The sequence below is a fragment of the Mirounga leonina genome, unplaced genomic scaffold (assembly GCF_011800145.1).
Source record: "Mirounga leonina isolate KUSES-001 unplaced genomic scaffold, KU_Mleo_1.0 Mir_101046, whole genome shotgun sequence".
In the NCBI taxonomy this organism is placed as follows: domain Eukaryota; kingdom Metazoa; phylum Chordata; class Mammalia; order Carnivora; family Phocidae; genus Mirounga; species Mirounga leonina.
In genome coordinates this window covers 413,219-432,556 of record NW_023270055.1, presented here as the reverse complement: position 1 = coordinate 432,556, position 19,338 = coordinate 413,219, and the positions used below count along the sequence as shown (strand labels likewise).

The window sequence follows — 19,338 nt, the reverse complement described above, 5'->3', positions numbered from 1 at the left end:
AAAAATGCCTTAGGATGTGTCACAAAATAGTAAAAATTTAAAAATTTGTTTACAGGGCACCTGGGTAGCTCAGTCAGTTAAGTGTCCGCCTTTAGCTCAGGTCATGATCTCAATGTCCTAGGATCGAGCCCCAAGTGGGGCTCCCTGCTCAGCGGGGAGTCTGCTTCTCCCTTTCTCTCTCCCCCTGCTCGTGTTCTCTCTCCCAAGTAAATAAAATCTTAAAAAAATTTGCTTACATGGCTCTCATAAATTAAATATACATATAAGTGCAAAGTACTGCTCATGCTCTTGACTTAAAATGGTTATATTCTCTAAAGTCACTTTGAACACTGAAGGAGCAAATACAGTATCTTGCTACTAGGGGAAATATAGCATAAAGTTCCAATATAAACATATTCATAAACTGATCAATACATAATAAGCTTTGGTCAGGCATGAGTTTTATGCTGTTGGCCCACTGTACAATGTTAATGAATCACTATATATATTAAATAATGTGTTTTTTAAACAAACCCACATAAAACAAAGTTATATACTGATTATGTTTAAAGAAAGGTTCATGTCACTGAAGTTTTGTAGTAACACAAAACAGTATTTAATTTTGAAAACCAACACACTTTTGGTGATCGAGGATCTGAAGAACGAGCAAATAGTTCATCTTCAGGCAACTGAGCATTTGTTGAAACTGATTCACATGGACGTGTACCATTGTAGATATGGAATTTGCAATGTGGATTTAAGGCCATAGCAAGAAGATCTAGAAGTGGAAACCAGTCTTGGGACAACTTGGCCACACAAAGCTCCACCAAACGATGAGTATTGTTAATAATACACCTCTGTAATATGAACGGGGACAAGAACAAGAAGAGTTCATTTAAAAAGAGTAACACTGTAATTTCAAGCACAGAAATACTCTAATCTTGTTAATAATGCTCCTTCCATTTTTCTATACTGGTCATCTGAATTCTGCTTAACTTCACAAGTACTGCGATCAAACTGATATATCAGTAAAAATAAATTAATAATTAACTTACTTCAGATTTATATTGCACCTAAAATCAAAAGCTATGTGGGAAAGGTTACAGATGAAGTAGGCACCACTGGTTGTCTTTTTCTATTCTGTGTCCACAAAGTAGACATGCAAATTACCATTTTCTTTCTTCGGAATCTGTACTCTAGAGGCAAAAATTCCACAACCTAAATGTTCAAAATCCTGTCAACTATCCAAGATCAGAAGACCTGGATCTAAATATCAATTCAAAAGTCAGATAACTCCCCAAATGTCAACTTCTAACACTAAAAAGTACGTCAAATCAGAAAATGTTAGGATTTATATGCTATATTCAATTGTGGGGAATGTTCAAGTTATATTTTCTAGGTTGAAGTCCACCGAACAATACTGTTTGCTTTAGAGATCTTGATTAATTCTATGTTCATAAGAACCAGGTTTTAGAGTTCAATGATTCAAGTAAGATGTATATTTTTTCACTTTCAAAATCTCTGGTTACAAAGGTATCTAAGAATCAATGGCAGCTTGCATTATTCTGCATTTGCTTGCACTGTCCTAGACTTAAGGCATTTCCTCACAGTACATCTCCTGCAGCCATTTACTTGAAGACATTACCAATTTGGGAACACTTCAGATTTTGGCTTTTGTAATTACTAAAAAACTGTAGTTTGAAGTCATACCAAAAACTTGTGGGATTACTGGTTTGTGGTTTAAATTTCTAAGCTTGTAAGATTTAAATTTTCCTTGTCATTTCCACATTATGAATTTATTTATCAGGTTCATCTGTACTAAAATTATACCCTTTGGTGTCCTAATTATATTGGGAGGCTTCTATTTGCCATCTGGGTATTTTTCTTTCTTAAAGTTACGAAAAATAGTGGACTCTTACAATCAATAACAGGATACATTTGATGAAATGTGGGATATGCATATGGTCACAGGCACTTGGGATTCAAAATCTCAAATTCATTCTAAAAGACAAGACTGTTCTTAAAAACCTTCAATTCTGTCACACATATTAGATTTAATATGTTACTCACAATATTTTCCAAAGATAAACCCTTAGGCAATCACCAAGTATGAGTCGCTCAAATAAATTAGAAGACTCACATGAATTTCAAATTTCCAGCCACTCACTGCCTCATCCATAAGAATCTTAGTGAAAGATACGGTTAACCCATCTCGAAAAAAACGCTGACATGCTTCACTTTTAACATCAAGACCTAAGAATGGATGAAAAAAAATTACAATAAATTTAGCATAAAGAAAACATTTCCCTGACCAATTATATCACTTAATAAAACTGAAAGTGCTTCCAGATAGGTTACTAAACTTTAAGACAAAAAAAATTACTGGGTAAAAAGGGAATGAAAGCATTTCACAGCATTAAACTCACTGAAAATACAGTTGACAACATTAAAAAAGGTAACCGTTTTAAAATTTCGTTTGGCTGTAAATTGTTTAACACCAAATTAAAACATGAACTCTGTCTTGATTTTGAAATTAATTAGTCCTTTCATCACTTTTCATTATCTATACATGCTTAATTCTTTTTAATTTCCTATGGCTAAAGAAAAACAGTACACTTAGTGCCAAAAAGAAAACTTCTAATTCTTCATAAGAACTCAGAAATACTAAATTTGCACAGTGTAGTTTGGTTTAGATCATATACGTGTCGATAGATTATTTAAACCCAAGACTGGGGGAGACGAACCATGAGAAACTATGGACTCTGAGAAACAAAATGAGGGTTTTAGAGGGGAGGGGGGTGGAGGGATGGGTTAGCCCAGTGATGGGTATTAAGGAGGGCACGTTCTGCATGGAGCACTGGGTGTTATGCACAAACAATGAATCATGGAACACTACATCAAAAACTAATGATGTACTGTATGGTGACTAACATAATAAAAAAAACAACAGAGGCACCTGGATGGCTCAGTCAGTTAAGCGTCTGCCTTCGGCTCAGGTCATGATCCCAGGGTCTTGGGATTGAGACCCACATCGGGCTCCCTGTTCAGCAGGAAGCCTGCTTCTCCCTCTCCCACTCCCCCTGCTTGTGTTCCCTGTCTTGCAGTCGCTTTCTCTGTCAAATAAATAAAATCTTTATTTTTATTTTATTTTTTAAAGATTTTATTTATTTATTTGACAGAGAGAAACACAGTGAGAGAGGGAACACAAGCAGGGGGAGTGGGAAAGGGAGAAGCAGGCTCCCCGCTGAGCAGAGAGCCCAATGTGGGGCTCGATCCCAGGACCCTGGGATCATGACCTGAGCCGAAGGCAGACGCTTAACGACTGAGCCACCCAGGCACCCCAAATAAATAAAATCTTAAAAACAAAAAACAAAACATTTCCTAAATTAAGGGGCGCCTGGGTGGCTCAGATGGTTAAGCGTCTCCTTCAGCTCAGGTCATGATCCCAGGGTCCTGGGATCGGGTCCCACATTGGGCTCCCTGCTCAGCGGGGAGCCTGCTTCTCCCTCTGCCTCTCTCTCTGTCTCTTATGAATAAATAAATAAAATCTTTAAAAAAAAAAATTTAAAAAGATTAAAAAAAGCCAAAACCAACAAGAACAAAAACAAACAAACAAAACCCCAGGGCTGCCCTTAAAATAACTTAAACTTTGCCTCACAGTAATCAGAATCCCAGAAAAAATGAATGGGGAATAGCCTCAGCAAACTACACACATCCACTGAACGGCAGTGCTATTAAACAAAGTAGCATTTCAATTTTTGTTCATTTTTTACCTTTAGGATTTAAAACACGCCTAGTTCATAAGTCCTTCAATTAACTTACAAACGTGCAAACTAAAAAAGGAACTTGAGTGTTGAGAAACATTTGTTACCTGATAAAATATTTTCATAATTTGTAAGATTAAAAACAAAAAAATTCTTTAAATGACTGTAGGACAATTGTTAAAGTATTAACATTGCCAAGACAAGCACAACACAGACTGTGTAATAGACATTACAGATACCAAAGATGTTAAAAATCTGCCTATTGAATTATCCAGAATATAAAATGGAATTGCCCTTTTCTTTTACCCTTCAGGGCCTTGAGCAAGTAGAGAATATTACAAAAATTAGCCATTTCCTGTAAGAATTCAGCTGCATCTAATATCGGGTAGAACAAAGTCATCAAAAAGCGACTGACTCTAACATAAAACGTTTATGTTTGGGAAATACTGAAAAATACCAGATTATTTATCAGTTGCCTTAAAAAAAAAAAAAAAAAAAAAAGACCTTATTTATCAAGACATTTTTCCGCCCCCAAAAAATTTTTTGTGGGCGCCTGGGTAGCTCAGTCATTAAGCGTCTGCCTTTGGCTCAGGTCATGATCCCATCGAACCCCACATCAGGCTCCTGCTCTGCGGAAGGCCTGCTTCTTCCTCCCCCACTCGCCCTGCTTGTGTTCCCTTTCTCGTTGTGTCTCTCTCTGTCAAACAAATAAATAAAATCTTTAAAAAAAAATGTTTTTTTATAAGTTTTTAAAAAGTCAAAATGCAATCGACATTTTGTTACAAAAATATTAATGCAACAGCAATTTTCATAAAAAAATAAGATTGGTGTATCTTTCCGTTTACTGGCTGTTTCAGTAAGTAATTCAAATGGCAGGTTTAAATAATTTTTATTGGAATTACTTGCAAATTAACATACGCTTACATGCAAAAAGGTCAATTGGTAAATCTGGATTCATATGGCAATCTAGCATTTTTAAATTGTTAAATATGTTTTAATGTGTACTACAGATTTTTAAAAAAATTATTACACTTTAGAAAATATTTTTAACTTTTAATAGCTCCTTCAAAAATATACAAACCAAAAGATCCTGCTCTTACAAATACTAACATATAAAATCTGCATGAAATTTTAAGTCAGAGGTACTTAAAAGTTTACCCCAAGGTTTTTATGAACCTTTGCTCTAGATATAGATATAAAAGCCCTAAAGAAAGTTTAGAGAGATACTGTGGTCTAAGAATATACTGTAACTTTATAAAACAAAAAAACAAAAGCCTTCAAGAATATATAAGTATCTATAATAGCATATATTATGGAAAACATATAACATCACTCACCTTTTTTACTAAGATCAATAGCAGCTTCTAAAAGCACTTCTAATTCCCCTTTCGGCAAAACTGGAACCACCCATCGAGGCCTAAAATTATTACAAAATTTAAAAGTGTTGTTATTAGTTGAGCATAAATGCAATACTATAACTTATGTACAAAATTAATTTTACTATGAAAAAGTGAAAAAACCCTGACTATACTGTACATTCACCATAAACTGAGAGAAGAGATTGGCAAATTTTGCTTTGTGAAACTAAGAATGAACTACTGTATCTACACACACAATTTTTTAAAGCAATGAAGGAGAATTCAATAAATAACTTTCACAGGCCCCTAAAACTAAAAATAATCAATTATCAATTAAATATACCCACTGTTAAAGTCAGTAGGAAAAAAGTATTCTTTTGAGGTTCAGATATCAGTAATATTTCTTTGAATCTTCTTCACAAAGACAAATAATGAGACAAATGGCTCATTTCTCCTTAATTCACCTCAACACGACATATACCAACTTTTCTTGAAAATTACATGACTTAAAGAACCTCTAAGCCTGTGTATCATCCTGAGCATACTCCTACATCAAAAGCAATGCAGATGCCACCATACCCAGGCTAGGATTTTCCCTGGTATAATGAAAAGCTTAGTACTTAAAGAATATATTCCACTGACTAATCCACTACCTCCCAGAAAGAACTCTATTCCAGCTGTCCCTAAATCCCTACAGAAAGACAACAAAAGATACCTTTTACAAAAAAAATCTGTTAGATGTAAATTGACACTTTTTGTTGTTTTAGTTATAGGTTATGCAAAGCTGTCTTTTTTTAAATTTCCCTGTCACTAAAGATTTAATATAACTCAGTCCTCCAGTCCTAATTATAAGTACACTTAAATAAAAATAAAAAACTACCAAACTACAATCTTTTACAATAATATCTGTTATAGAGAATGGATGTCCTATAAATAAGAAAGGTCATCCAGCAAGTCTAGTAGTCAGTGTACCAAGGAGAAATGATCTTTATAGACACACAAAAGGAACCCTCTATCTATAGTTCTAGGAATGAGACACACCCATTAGGATCACAAAGCATCATTAATTTAAAATCTTTACTCATATCATCTTTCAATTTTTAAAAATTCATACCAGTGCCTGCATTAACAATGACTTACAAAGTATCTGACAATGACTTAAGTATTACAGCAATTAAGAAAACACTAAAATTACTATTCTGACACTGCAATCCACTCTTTTTTGTAGCAGTGGCAATGCTAATAGAAAAGAAAATATTCTTTTCTAGTTTATTAGCTCCATTAAAAAAAACTCAAAACAACTCGCCTATTGATCATGTCATCCAACTTTGCCAAGTCAGTATGTGGAAATGCAGGTTCTTTGTCTTCGTGCTGTGGTGGAGCATCACCTTGACCTTGTTCATCTGGGGGAGTTGCTAGGGAATTCTCATTGGAGGAGTCAGCTGATGAGGTCTTAAAAAGTTAAATACTCCAGACTTAAATTTCAAGGACATATATGTATAACATTAAGCAATTTAGTATCAACATATGTTTAGTGAAAACATTATACTTTAAAATTTTCCATATAGATCTATAAATATTTAATGAAACTGGGATCACACTTTTCATCCTTTTTGTAAAGGATTTACATTTACTGTATTTTTAAAATTTAAGACTTAAAGATTAAGAATATTTGATAAATTAATTAAAGTACATAGAACTGCATGGACTGAATAGGTTATAAGTAGACAACATTAGTTTTTACAATGTTTACTGCTAATAAAACACAGTTGTAATGAACTTTTTATTTAGGATTTTTTTATTTGACAGAGAGAGACAGTGAGAGAAGGAACACAAGCAGGGGGAGTGGAAGAGGGAGAAGCAGGCTTCCCACTGAATAGGGAGCCTGATGGAGGGCTTGATCCCAGGACCCTGGGATCATAACCTGAGCTGAAGGCAAACACTTAACGTCTGAGCCACCCAGGCGCCCTGTAATGAAATTTCTTAATCCTTTATCTTTTTGAAAATGTCAGTGTAACTTCTGAGGTCAAGCCACAAAGGTTATCAAGACTTTTTTCTTCCTCTCTGTTAGAACAAGCCTTCTGGGAAAAGTTAAGTGCCGTGACTTGAAGACACTTAAAGAGTCCTTTGCAGGGCTCTATGTGCTGAAAAACTGAGGCTTCTAATCAAAAGCCACATGGAGTGAACCACTGTGAAAATGGATACGCCAGCACTAGTCAAGTCTTCAGATATCTGCAACCCTAGCTGAGATGCTGACCACAAAAAAAAAAAAAAAAAAAAGAAATCACTCAGGTAACCCATTCCCAAATTCTTTTTTTTTTTTAAAGATTTCATTCCTTTATTTGACAGAGAAAGAGATAGTGAGAGCAGGAACACAAGCAGGGGGAGTGGGAGAGGGAGACGCAGGATTTCCACTGAGCAGGGAGCCCGAAGCAGGACTCGATCCCAGGATCTTGGGATCATGACCCGAACCTAAGGCAGACGCTTCACGACTGAGCCACCCAGGCGCCCCAAGCCGTTCCCAAATTCTTTTTTTTTTTTTTTAAAGATTTTATTTATTTGAGAGAGAGAGAATGAGAGAGAGCAAATGAGAGGGGGGAGGGTCAGAGGGAGAAGCAGACTCCCCGCCAAGCAGGGAGCCCGATGCGGGACTCGATCCAGGGACTCCAGGATCATGATCTGAGCCGAAGGCAGTCGCTTAACCAACTGAGCCACCCAGGCACCCCCGTTCCCAAATTCTTAAGGCTCATAAACCATAAGAGACAAATATCCCAAATATATCAGCATTTATATTAAAAGGACTGAAAATACAACTGAAAAACCAAGACAAAAACACAGAACATGGCCATAAGCTACATATAGATGCTTAAATATAAGGACAAAAAAGAGAAGCAAGCAGGGGCTCAGTCAGTTAAGCATCTGGCTTCCGCTCAGGTCATGATCCCAGGATCTCTCTCTCCTGCTACCCTTCCCAACTATAAATAAATAAATAAATAAATAAATAAATAAATAAAATCTTAAAAAAAGAGAGAGAGAAGTAAAAGGATAGGAGACTTCTGATTTCTAGTTCAGCTTATAAGAAGCTGGGAGTTGTCACTCCTCCCTAACAAGTAATAAACGGAATCAACAACTCTTCACAGGTCTGATGGAAAATTATAGTCATGTGGCAAACTGCTGCCCATAAAATCAGATGGGAGATCAGAGGGATAGAGAGAATCAAAAATTGACAGCAGAAAACCATGAGCAAAAACCTCCATACAAATAAGGAGAGGGATAGAAAAACCTAAACAGTACTGGATGAATTGCTTGGAAGCTGATGTGGAATGTCTGAGAGTTAAAAACTGCAGAGGGTCTAGACTGAAGGGAACACTCATATTTTTGTAATTTTACCTCCAGAAATCCTATCAAGTCATCAGACAGATCACAGAAAAAGTCCCTCATTTGCATGAGAAGAGATGCAAAGTAGTCATTCTGAAATATGATACAGTCATTCTGTTCTTAATAGAGCCTACCCTACTTTACCAGGTCCTAATATAGGTTTTCATAAGAACCAAATTAGAAGGGAAATATGAAACTCTAGCCTGGTACAGACTTCCATGTGGAGGAAAGTGAAATACTCAATTCCAGTTCTCTCTAGCCATCCTGTTCCTCCATACCTACACAATACGAAAGGCTTATTTACAGTAGTTCCTTTTATTTAGTATATTATGTCTAAGTTTCTTTCTTTTTTTTTATTTACAAGTTGAGGAGATACAATTTTTTTTTTTTAAGATTTTATTTATTTATTCATGAGCGACAGGGAGAGAGAGAGAGAGGCAAAGGCAGAGGGAGAAGCAGGCTCCCCGCTGAGCAGGGAACCCGATGTGGGACTTGATCCCAAGACCTTGGGATCATGACCTGAGCCAAAGGCAGATGCTTAACATCTGAGCCACCCAGGCGCCCCTTTGTTTTGTTTTTTAAAAAAGTTTCAACAGAAAATCCAATGTATAGTAAACAATCATCAACAGAGTTTGAAGAGACAGAGCAAACATGAAACTCTGATACGACGAGGATATTGAAATTATTCAACCAAACATTTAAAATAACTACAGCTGATAATGCTAAGGACTCTAACAGAAAAAGTGGACATGAAAAAAATTTCAAATGAGTCATGTAAGCAGAGAGATGGAATTCTAAGAAAGAATGAAAAAAGAAATGCTAGACATAAAAAACACTGTACTAACAACAAAGTTGTTTTTTGGGGGGCTTTCCTGGGCTCATTGGTAGATAACACACAGATGAGAAAAGAATCTCTAAGATTAAACATATGTCAAGAGAAACTCCCAACACTGGAAGCAAAAAGTTAAAAAGAAAGAGTATTCAAGAATCGTAGGACAACTAGACACATGTAACATATACATAGTGGGAATACCAGATGCCAAGAAAGGGAGGAAGGAATATAAATTTGAAACTGAGAATTTCCCCTACATTAATGTCAGACACCAAAGAACAGGCCAGGAAACTCAGAAAATGCCAAGCAGAATAAATATATATATATTAAAAAATGACATCTAAGCATATGGTATTCAAACTGCAGAAAATAAGTGCTAAAGAAAAATCCTGGAAGAAACCATGCGGGGGGGGGGAACTCCTCATGTATACCTAACAAAGGGCCAAGGATAAGAGCAAAATTGGAGGGCGCCTGGGTGGCTCAGTTGGTTAAGCGACTGCCTTCGGCTCAGGGCATGATCCTGGAGTCCCTGGATCGAGTCCCGCATCGGGCTCCCTGCTCGGCAGGGAGTCTGCTTCTCCCTCTGACCCTCCCCCTTTCTCATGCTCTCTCTCTTTCAGTCTCTCTCTCAAATAAATAAAATCTTAAAAAAAAAAAAAGAGCAAAATTGGACATTTCCTCAGAAACAAAGCAAAAAAGAAAAAAAAGTGCAATGTATGCTCTAGGAATATTAAAATAATATTAAAATATCTATACTACCCAAAGCAATCTACACATTTAATGTAATCCCTATCAAAATACCAACAGCATTTTTCACAGAGCTAGAACAAATAATCCTAAAATTTGTATGGAACCACGAAAGACTCTGAATAGCCAAAGCAATCTTGAAAAAGAAAAGCAAATCTGGAGGCATCATAATTCTGGGTTTCAAGCTATATGACAAAGCTGCAGTCATCAAGACAGTATGGAACTGGCACAAAAACAGACACATAGATCAAAGGAACAGAATAGAGAACCTAGAAATGAACCCATAACAATACGGCCAACTAGTCTTTAATAAAGCAGGAAAGAATACCCAATGGAAAAAAAGTCTCTTCAACAAATGGTGTTGGGAAAACTGGATAGCAACATGCAGAAGAATAAATCTGGACTACTTTCTTATACCATACACAAAATTAAATTTCAAAACAGATGAAAGACCTAAATGTGAAACAGGAAACCATCAAAATCCGAAAGAACACAGGCAGAAACTCTTTGACATTGGCTCTTACTAGACATGTCTCTGGAGGCAAGGGAAACAAAAGCAAAAATGAACTACTGGGATTTCATCAGGATAAAAAGCTTTTGCACAGCAAAGAAAACAATCAACAAAACTAAAAGGCAGCCTACAGAAAGAGAGAAGGTATTTGCAAAGGACATATCTGATAAATGGTTAGTACCTGAAATACATAAACAGCTTCTAAAACTCAACACTCAAAAAACAAATAATCCAATTAAACAGTGGGCAGAAGACATTAATGGACACTTTTCCAAAGATGACATCCAAGATGGCTAACAGACACATGAAAAGAAGCTCAACATCATTCATCATTAGGGAAATACAAATCAAAACCACAGTGAGATACCACCTCACACATGTCAGAATGGCTAAAATCAACAACACATGAAACAACAGGTGCTGGTGAGGATATGGAGACAGGGGAACCCTCTTACACTGTTGGTGGGAATACAAATTGGTGCAGCCACTCTGGAAAACAGTATGGAGGTTCCTCCACAAGTTAAGAACAGAATTACCCTTTCAATCAGCAATTGCACTACCAAGTATTTACTTGAGAAGTTAAGATGGTGAGTAGTAAGGGGACCCCCCCAAAAATACTGATTCAAAAAGACATATGCACCCCAATGTTTATAGCAGCATTACCAATAACAGCCAAATTATGGAAAGATCCCCAGAGTCCACTAACTGATGAAAGGATAAAGAAGATGTGATTTCCCCCCCCCCCACACACACTGGAATATTACTAAGCCATGAAAAAGAATGAAACCTGCCATTTGCAATGACATGGATAGAACTAGAAAGTATAATGCTAAGTGAAATAAGTCAATCAAAGACAAATACCATATGCTTTCACTCATATGCAGAATTTAAGAAACAAAACAGACGAACAAAGGAAAAAAAGACACAAAACAAAAACCAGACTCTCAAACCATAAGAGATTCTTAACTACAGAGAACAAACAGGGTCAATGGAGGGCAGGTATGGGGGGACAATGGGGGATGGGCTAAAAGGGTGATGGGCACCTGCGATAAGCACCTGGTATCATATGCAACTGCTGAATCAATAAATTCTACTCCTGAAACCAGTATTATACTGTTAATTAGAACTTAAATAAAAACTGAAAACTTAAAAACAAACGAAACAAAATAAAAAATAAAAAAAAATAACCCTCATAAAATACCAAACACACACACACACACAGATTGAATGGATCATGGGATGCCTGGGTGTCTGTCAGTTAAGCGTCTGCCTTTGACTCAGGTCATGATCCCAGGGTCCTGGGACTAAGTCCCAACACTGGTTCTCTGCTCAGCAGGGAGCCTTCTTTTCCCTCAGTCTGCCGCTCTCCCTGCTTTGGAAGACAGTTTAGTAATGTCTTACAAAGCTAAATATACACTAATCATACAATCCAGCAATCGTACCCCTTGGTATTCATTCAAATGAGTTGAAAACATTTCCACACAAAAACCTCCCTATGGATGAATATTTACTTTATTCATAATTGCCCAAACTTGGAAGCAACTGAGATATCCTTCAGAAAGTGAAGAGATGAAGTGTGATACACCCAGACAATGGAATGTTATTCAGTGATTAAAAACAAACAACAAACAAAATAGATACAAATAAGAGCAACCAAAGCCATTAAAAGACAAAAGAACTTTAAGTGCATATTAAGTGAAAAAAGCCAGTCTGAAAAGTTTATACACCATATGATTTCAACTATCCGACATTTTGGAAAAGGCAAAACTGGATAGGCAGGTCATTAGCTGCCAAGGGTTCAGGGGAGGAAAGAATGAAAAGGAAGAGCAAATTTTATAGCAGGGAAACTATTATATGATACTATAATGGTATATCTATGTCATTAAACACTTGTCAAACCCCAAAGAATGAATAAAGGAGGATGTGAACCATAATGTAAACTACGAAGTTTGAGTGATAACGACGTATCATTGTAGTTTTGTCAATTTAACAAACACCATTCTGGTGGAGGAGGCTAACACGTGTATGGGGTGGTAGTAGGATGGTGGTGAAGGAGAGATATAGGAACTCTGTACTTTCTGCTCAATTCTGCTGTAAATCTAAAAAGCCTTTTTAAAGAAAGGAAGTGTAAGTGGACAACTTAAAATGGCAGGGTTCAGGCAAGTAATAAAATGAGCGATAAAAATAACGAGTGCTTTAAAAAAAGAATAAGAAAAGACATTCCAAATAACAATAACACTCCTTCCGCAAAATAATGCTGCATTTATACAAGTATGTCACAGGTAAGGTAGACTTTAACACAAGAATTATTAGTGGAGATTAAAGAGATCTCTACATAAAGATTAATGGGCCAATCATCCAACCCCAAGTCACTATTCTCAGTTTGCATGCATCTCATAAGTTCGAAATATATCTCATTAAAATTCATAGAACAAGGGCACTTGGGTGGCGCAGCTGGTTGGGCATCCGACTTCTGGTTTCAGCTCAGGGTCCTAGGATCAAGCCCTGTGTTGGGCTTTGCACTGGGCCAGGAGTCTGCTTGAAGATTCTCTCTCCCACTCCCTCTGCCCCTATCCCTGCTAGTGCATGTGCACATGCACATGGCTCTCTTTCGCAAATAATCTTTAAAATTGAATTAAATTAAATTGATAGAACAAAAAATGAAATGGGCAGGTCCACAATCCCAGGCAGTTTAACATACCTCTCAACTACTAATAAAACAAGCAAATTTAAAACAAAACAAAATGAAACAAGGCTATAGAGAACATCTGAAAAGCATAATAAACAAACTGGAAATAATGGATATTACATGCTACTATTTAAAATATGTTAAAATGCATGTTTTGGAAAATATAAAAATAAAGAAAAGCTAAACATCATCTAAATTTCTGTATCATGAAACTAGAAAATGAACATCAATGGAACACAAAGAAAGCAAAAGGAAAGAACTAATGAAGATTAAATGAAGATTTGTTTACATAAGTATAAACAAAAAAACCCAAAGCTAGTTAAATTGACAAAACTACAATGATACGTCGTTATCACTCAAACTTCGTAGTTTACATTATGGTTCACATCCTCCTTTATTCATTCTTTGGGGTTTGACAAGTGTTTAATGACATAGATATACCATTATAGTATCATATAATAGTTTCCCTGCTATAAAATTTGCTCTTCCTTTTCATTCTTTCCTCCCCTGAACCCTTGGCAGCTAATGACCTGCCTATCCAGTTTTGCCTTTTCCAAAATGTCGGATAGTTGAAATCATATGGTGTATAAACTTTTCAGACTGGCTTTTTTAGCAGGGAGCCTGATGCAGGACTCGATCCTGGGACTCCAGGATCATGACCTGAGCCGAAGGCAGTCGCCCAACCAACTGAGCCACCCAGGCGCCCTCTTAAAAAATTCTTACATTAAATATCACCACACAAATTTTAAAATATGTTAAAATGCATGTTTTGGAAAATATAAAAATAAAGAAAAGCTAAACATCATCTAAATTTCTGTATCATGAAACTAGAAAATGAACATCAATGGAACACAAAGAAAGCAAAAGGAAAGAACTAATGAAGATTAAATGAAGATTTGTTTACATAAGTATAAACAAAAAAACCCAAAGCTAGTAATTTTCCAAAAGTTACTGTGCGGAAGTTTAAAGAAACTAATCCCCCTAGAAAAACTGAGCAAGAAAAAGTAAATGTAAATTACCACTTTTAGAAATAAAGAAGGATTAATATTATATTAAGCCTTTTACAAATATTTTCCATTAATCATATACCAGTTCTTTCAGAAAAAAGAAAAATTATATTTCCATGTAGGCCAGCACTAAGCTTTGATACTAAAATCTGGGTCTAGCCCTTTACATTGTTTTACTTACTGTCAATTTAAAGATACAGAATCTGCTAGTTCACAGATCTCTAACTCAAAGATCTGAAAAGTTATAAAAATAAATAAGGTAGGCCTTTGAACTGTGAGGCCTTTCCAGTGCAACTTTGACTTTTCCTGCTATTACTGGAGATAGGAAACAGAGACATTGCTGTGATGAGAACTATTTGCATGATTGAATTGCTAGTGGCTACTGACCCCGAGTGACAAGACGGTGTGGTGGGGAAGTGATTTCCCATCTGAAATTGGTGGGTGTCATTCAGTTGTAACTAACTGCTATAAAGTGGAATGCAAGTCTAATATGAAAAATCTGGAGAAGCCAAAAAGCCAGATTTTTATGTGAAATATTTTAATTTTTAAGTTATTGGCAACTAATGAAAAAACATTTTAAACCCTGTCAACCAAACAGGCCTGGGGGCCAGCTTTGGCCCCTCTGCCACCATACATCCCTCTGGGATAGTTACATAATGGAGGCCCTGGCTGGTCTGCCATTCACAAATGCTGGAAGTGGGCAGTGTGGGGCACGCGTCCAGCATCATGGCTCCCAAACGCAGGCAGGACAGTGTCCTCAGTTCTCTGACACACCCACCCTGTGGGTGGCTTATACATGCTATAATAAATGAAGCTTACAACTTTAAAAAAATCTACTTACCTAATGAAATAAAGGTACAGAAGCTAAGGCATAGATATTTTATTTAGCCATAGCTATGAGGTTATTAGTATGGTACAAAGATGGGATTCCAAAATAAAGAGCTGATTTAAATCTATGCTTATAACAAATTGTTACAAAATAACTAAATTCTTTTGTCCTCAGAGTCATATTAAAAAAAAAAAAGGAACATTCTTAACCAAGTACAGTAGGTTTCCTACAAGTCTCTGTGACTCTTCTTAAATGTAATTTAAAATGACAATAAGCTTCCATGATTATAAATTATTCAAGACATCTGTATCATTGTTTAGTAATTCATGGCACCCAAAACACAGCCTTAACATGTCCTACCTGATTCTGCTGGAAGGAGGGCTGAGATTGTCCATCAGGAGCCTGGCCTTGGATGTCATTCCCTCCTATTGGAGAGCCACGAGTTGTGGCTGTCATACTTGACATAGAACAGATCTTTGCTATCTTGTCTGCTTATGCAGTGGTTGTAACAGAAGAAATTACAGTACACTTAAAGGAGATAAAGTACCAGCATATGTCAGCCTTAAAAATTTCCAATTCAAGGACAGACCATCTTGCAGAGACCATCTCATAACCTAAAAGTAGAAGGAAAAAAAAGGCATATTTGTTTTAAATATTAAAAAGACAATCATTCCAATTTTAATGTGTATGGTGGTAACATCACCACTATAGACATTAACAAATGGCTTTCCTCATTAACAGATGGTTTTAACAGAAACAAGTGAAAAGGTAAATTCTTATTAATATTGCTGTTCAACCTACTAAATTCCTATTTTTGTAGCAGTAGTTAAGTAGTTATAACAAGAAAACATAAAACGTACAGTCTTAACATTATATATAGTACCCCAGAAAAAATGCAAGGTTCTAGTTGTCATTCTTGTCTTACCAAAGAATCTAAAAATGCCTGGGGCGCCTGGGTGGCTCAGATGCTTAAGTGTCTGCCTTCGGCTCAGGTCATGATCCCAGGGTCCTGGGATCGAGCCCCACATCGGGCTCCTGGCTCAGCGAGGAGCCTGCTTCTCCCTCTCCCTCTGCCTCGCTCCCTGCTCATGTTTTCTCCCTCCCTCTCTCAGTATCTGTGTCTCAAATGAATAAGTAAAACAAATCTTTAAAAAAATAAAAAAATAAAAATAAAAATGCCTGTCAATTTCTGCCTTAAAAACACTGTTAGAATATAAATATTCAAAAACAAGCTGTATACTACTTTGTGAAAAAAAAGGACCCCAAAGTATAGGCACATAATGCAAAAAGGACCCCAAAGTATAGGCACATAAATGCACACATAACCCCTCCATATGTGATTGCCATAAGATCACATTAAGTATCTTTTCCTTTTTACCAAGCATATAAACATGCTTTATATGAAGTAGATGACTTCCAAAACTTAGAGAAACCCCCTATCATCTTCTCTGTGAGTTCTGTTGCTAACAAAAACTATTCAAATAATTTTTTCATTCAACTCAAGAAAGTGAGCTGTCAATTTCATTTCATTCTTCACTATTTCAAGTTTACTCTTTTTTCTTTTGTCCTTTTACTGGGGCTCCTGATCCCAGTGCATATGTCTTCTGTCTCCAATCTTAATTCTCTCAAGTTCTTTCTGGATCTTTATTCTGAGCCTAAAAATATGCCTAAATCCCCCCTATCAAAAGCCATTAATATCTGTCCTTTGGAAATTTCTTTAAAGATGTTTTTGTCATTCCTTTTTGTCATTTGATTCATTGCTTTTGAAGATGGACTTATAGGAGGTCCACGAATGGACTTGGAAATAAACCAATTCCTCTAAAACTACATGCAAAGCTTTCTGCCTAAGTGCTTTTTGTGTGGGAGATGATGGATGATCCAGGATCAAGATGGATGATCCAGGATCAAGACCTTATTTATCCCTATATGACTCTGCAGGTTACAGGTATTTTGTGACATTTCTTCAATGAATTAGAAACCTGAGACTCTAAGAGGTTAAGTGATTTGACCAAAGCACAGGTAAGAAAGTATGCAAGCCTAGATACAATTAATCCCTTCTTTTTGGAGGTGGGAGTGGAGGGGGAGGAGGGTGTATTTTTCTACTTAAATTTTTCTTCATAAGCTTTTCCTTTGCTTTGAATTCCTTTTGGCATCTGAGATTATTTGAGCTAAAATATCTTAAAATTGTATTCCCCTGTCATTTTCTGTCTGCTCATTTCCCTCTACCTGAAGATACACAGTTAATGTAACCTAGCAAAAAGACTAAATCATTTTCAACAAAGGGCTGTTATTAGACTAAACAGAAACAAAATGGCAGTGCAATCTCCTTCCCTCAAACAAAATTATCTTTCTCCTATATCACAGAATAATCTTTTGCTTCTGACAAAGCATTCCTTATTTATACACTATTTTTTCTCTTCTCACAGTTCCACTTCTCTGGGACTTTTTCTTTTTCTTTTTTTTTTCCTGTTAACATGCTCCACTTCCAGCTGTTGATTAGTGCTGAGCAAACTTTCATCATAGGATATATCAAGTTTTAGGTTATAAACTTTACCCTGGTTTTCATTTTATCACTCACATTCATCTCTGTGCCACCAGATAAAAATTCCCTTTTTCCTAAGCATGTTAGATTACTGGCTTCTGACACCTTAAGTACTGAGAAGACTGGTCTTTGGTAAATCAAAAATGATGAACAAGAAATATGTACGGAGTAAAGTAAATTTCTAAAGTTAAACATTAACTCAGACCCAAAGAAATCACCTCCTATCTTGAAAAGGTATGAAGAATAATCACTGTTCCCATGTCTTTTTCATAGAAATACCACCATACCTATAAAGAAACCTCAAAGTGTCTCATTGTTACAAGACAAAGGTAATTTTCAACAAGTAACTTGCTTTCTCATGCTTCAGTGTACTGTGAGGCATTTGAATATTTGATGGATATTTTGAAAACAAGGTTTTCAGATATAATCTGAAAAGACGTGAGTCAAAACCAGTAAAGCTTATCACAAACACGCTATATATCAATTCTCTAGAAATGATACTGGGAACTGTGCCTTAGACTCCATTTAATCAGAGAGGAAAGAGATGGAAATTAGTGCTTGATTTCAAGTAAGAGTCTCAGCCTTAAATAATACTGTTTTAAAATACCGTATGTCTTGGGGGGTCTGGGTGTCTCAGTCGGTTAAGTATCTGTCTTCAGCTCGGGTCATGATCCTAGAGTCCTGGGATGGAGCCCCCCATCGGGCTCCCTGCTCGGCGGGGAGCCTTCTTCCCCCCCCCCGGCCTCCCCCCCTCCTTGTACTCCCTCTGTATCTCTCTCAAATGAATAAATAAAATCTTAAAAAAAAATTATATGGCTTTATTAAGGTATACTAATCAGACTGTTTTGTGGAGGGAGAAACTCTGCACTACAAATACAGTTTCTGAAAGATTTAGTAATTACTCAAATCATTTAAAAGGTAATTCAAAACAGCAACAGAATATTCCTTTAGATAGTAATTTTTTTCATATTCAAACTCCAGTACCTCTTAACATATTCCAGGACTGGACAAGTATCACCTTTCTCAAGATAAAAGCTAGTATGAAGAGAGTGATGTTAGCAAGATTGCAGAATAAAAAGCTCCAGGCCCTAGCTCTTCCACAGAGACACCCAGTTAACAGCAATATATGGACCAAAACACATTTATGAGAAAGTCTGAAACTGGTTAAGGACCTAGGTAAGTGAAACTGGACTCAGGACCCAGGTGAATGAATCCATAACAAAAGGGATGACTTTCACAGCAGGATAAATTTTTAAATCGTTTTACTTCAATTAGCCCATCCCCCAACGCAATGTAGCTCAAGGCAACCCTAAGTAGCTCAATACAAAAAGGAAAATAATACCCAATTACTAGCTCCTAATGGTTCTTCCCTTCGGGTAGAAGGAATAAATAAGAACTTAAGTCCAGATTTTTAACTTTTCTGGGGATTTCCCAGGAACCTGAAAGTGGCAGTATAGTTTGGGTACCAGGCTGGAGGCCACTGTTAGTACTGAAGCATGCTATAGCACTAGACACTAGTCAAAAATAACTCAAGTTCAAAACTGCCAAAAACAAAAGGGAAAAAATAAGGAAATGAAGACAGTCAAAAGCACCCATATAGGAGCGCCTGGGTGGCTCAGTCTTTAAGCGTCTGCCTTTGGCTCAGATCATGATCCAGTCGTGGGATCGAAACCCACATCTGGCTCCCTGCTCCGCAGGAAGC

The 19,338-nt window shown here is 36.6% G+C and overlaps 1 protein-coding gene across 1 annotated transcript in view; it reads right to left on the bottom strand.

Annotated features, from left to right (window-relative positions):
• LOC118008845 (probable ubiquitin carboxyl-terminal hydrolase FAF-X) overlaps positions 1–19,338 on the bottom strand; it is a 150,793-nt gene that overhangs the window by 116,384 nt on the left and 15,071 nt on the right. The window contains exons 2-6 of the mRNA XM_035002701.1: positions 15,455–15,708; positions 6,408–6,553; positions 5,081–5,160; positions 2,120–2,232; positions 561–836 (exon numbers count right to left, since the gene is read on the bottom strand). Of these exons, the coding sequence (XP_034858592.1) occupies positions 561–836; positions 2,120–2,232; positions 5,081–5,160; positions 6,408–6,553; positions 15,455–15,559 (720 nt within the window). The 5' untranslated portion in view covers positions 15,560–15,708. The remainder of the gene's footprint in view (positions 1–560; positions 837–2,119; positions 2,233–5,080; positions 5,161–6,407; positions 6,554–15,454; positions 15,709–19,338) is intronic.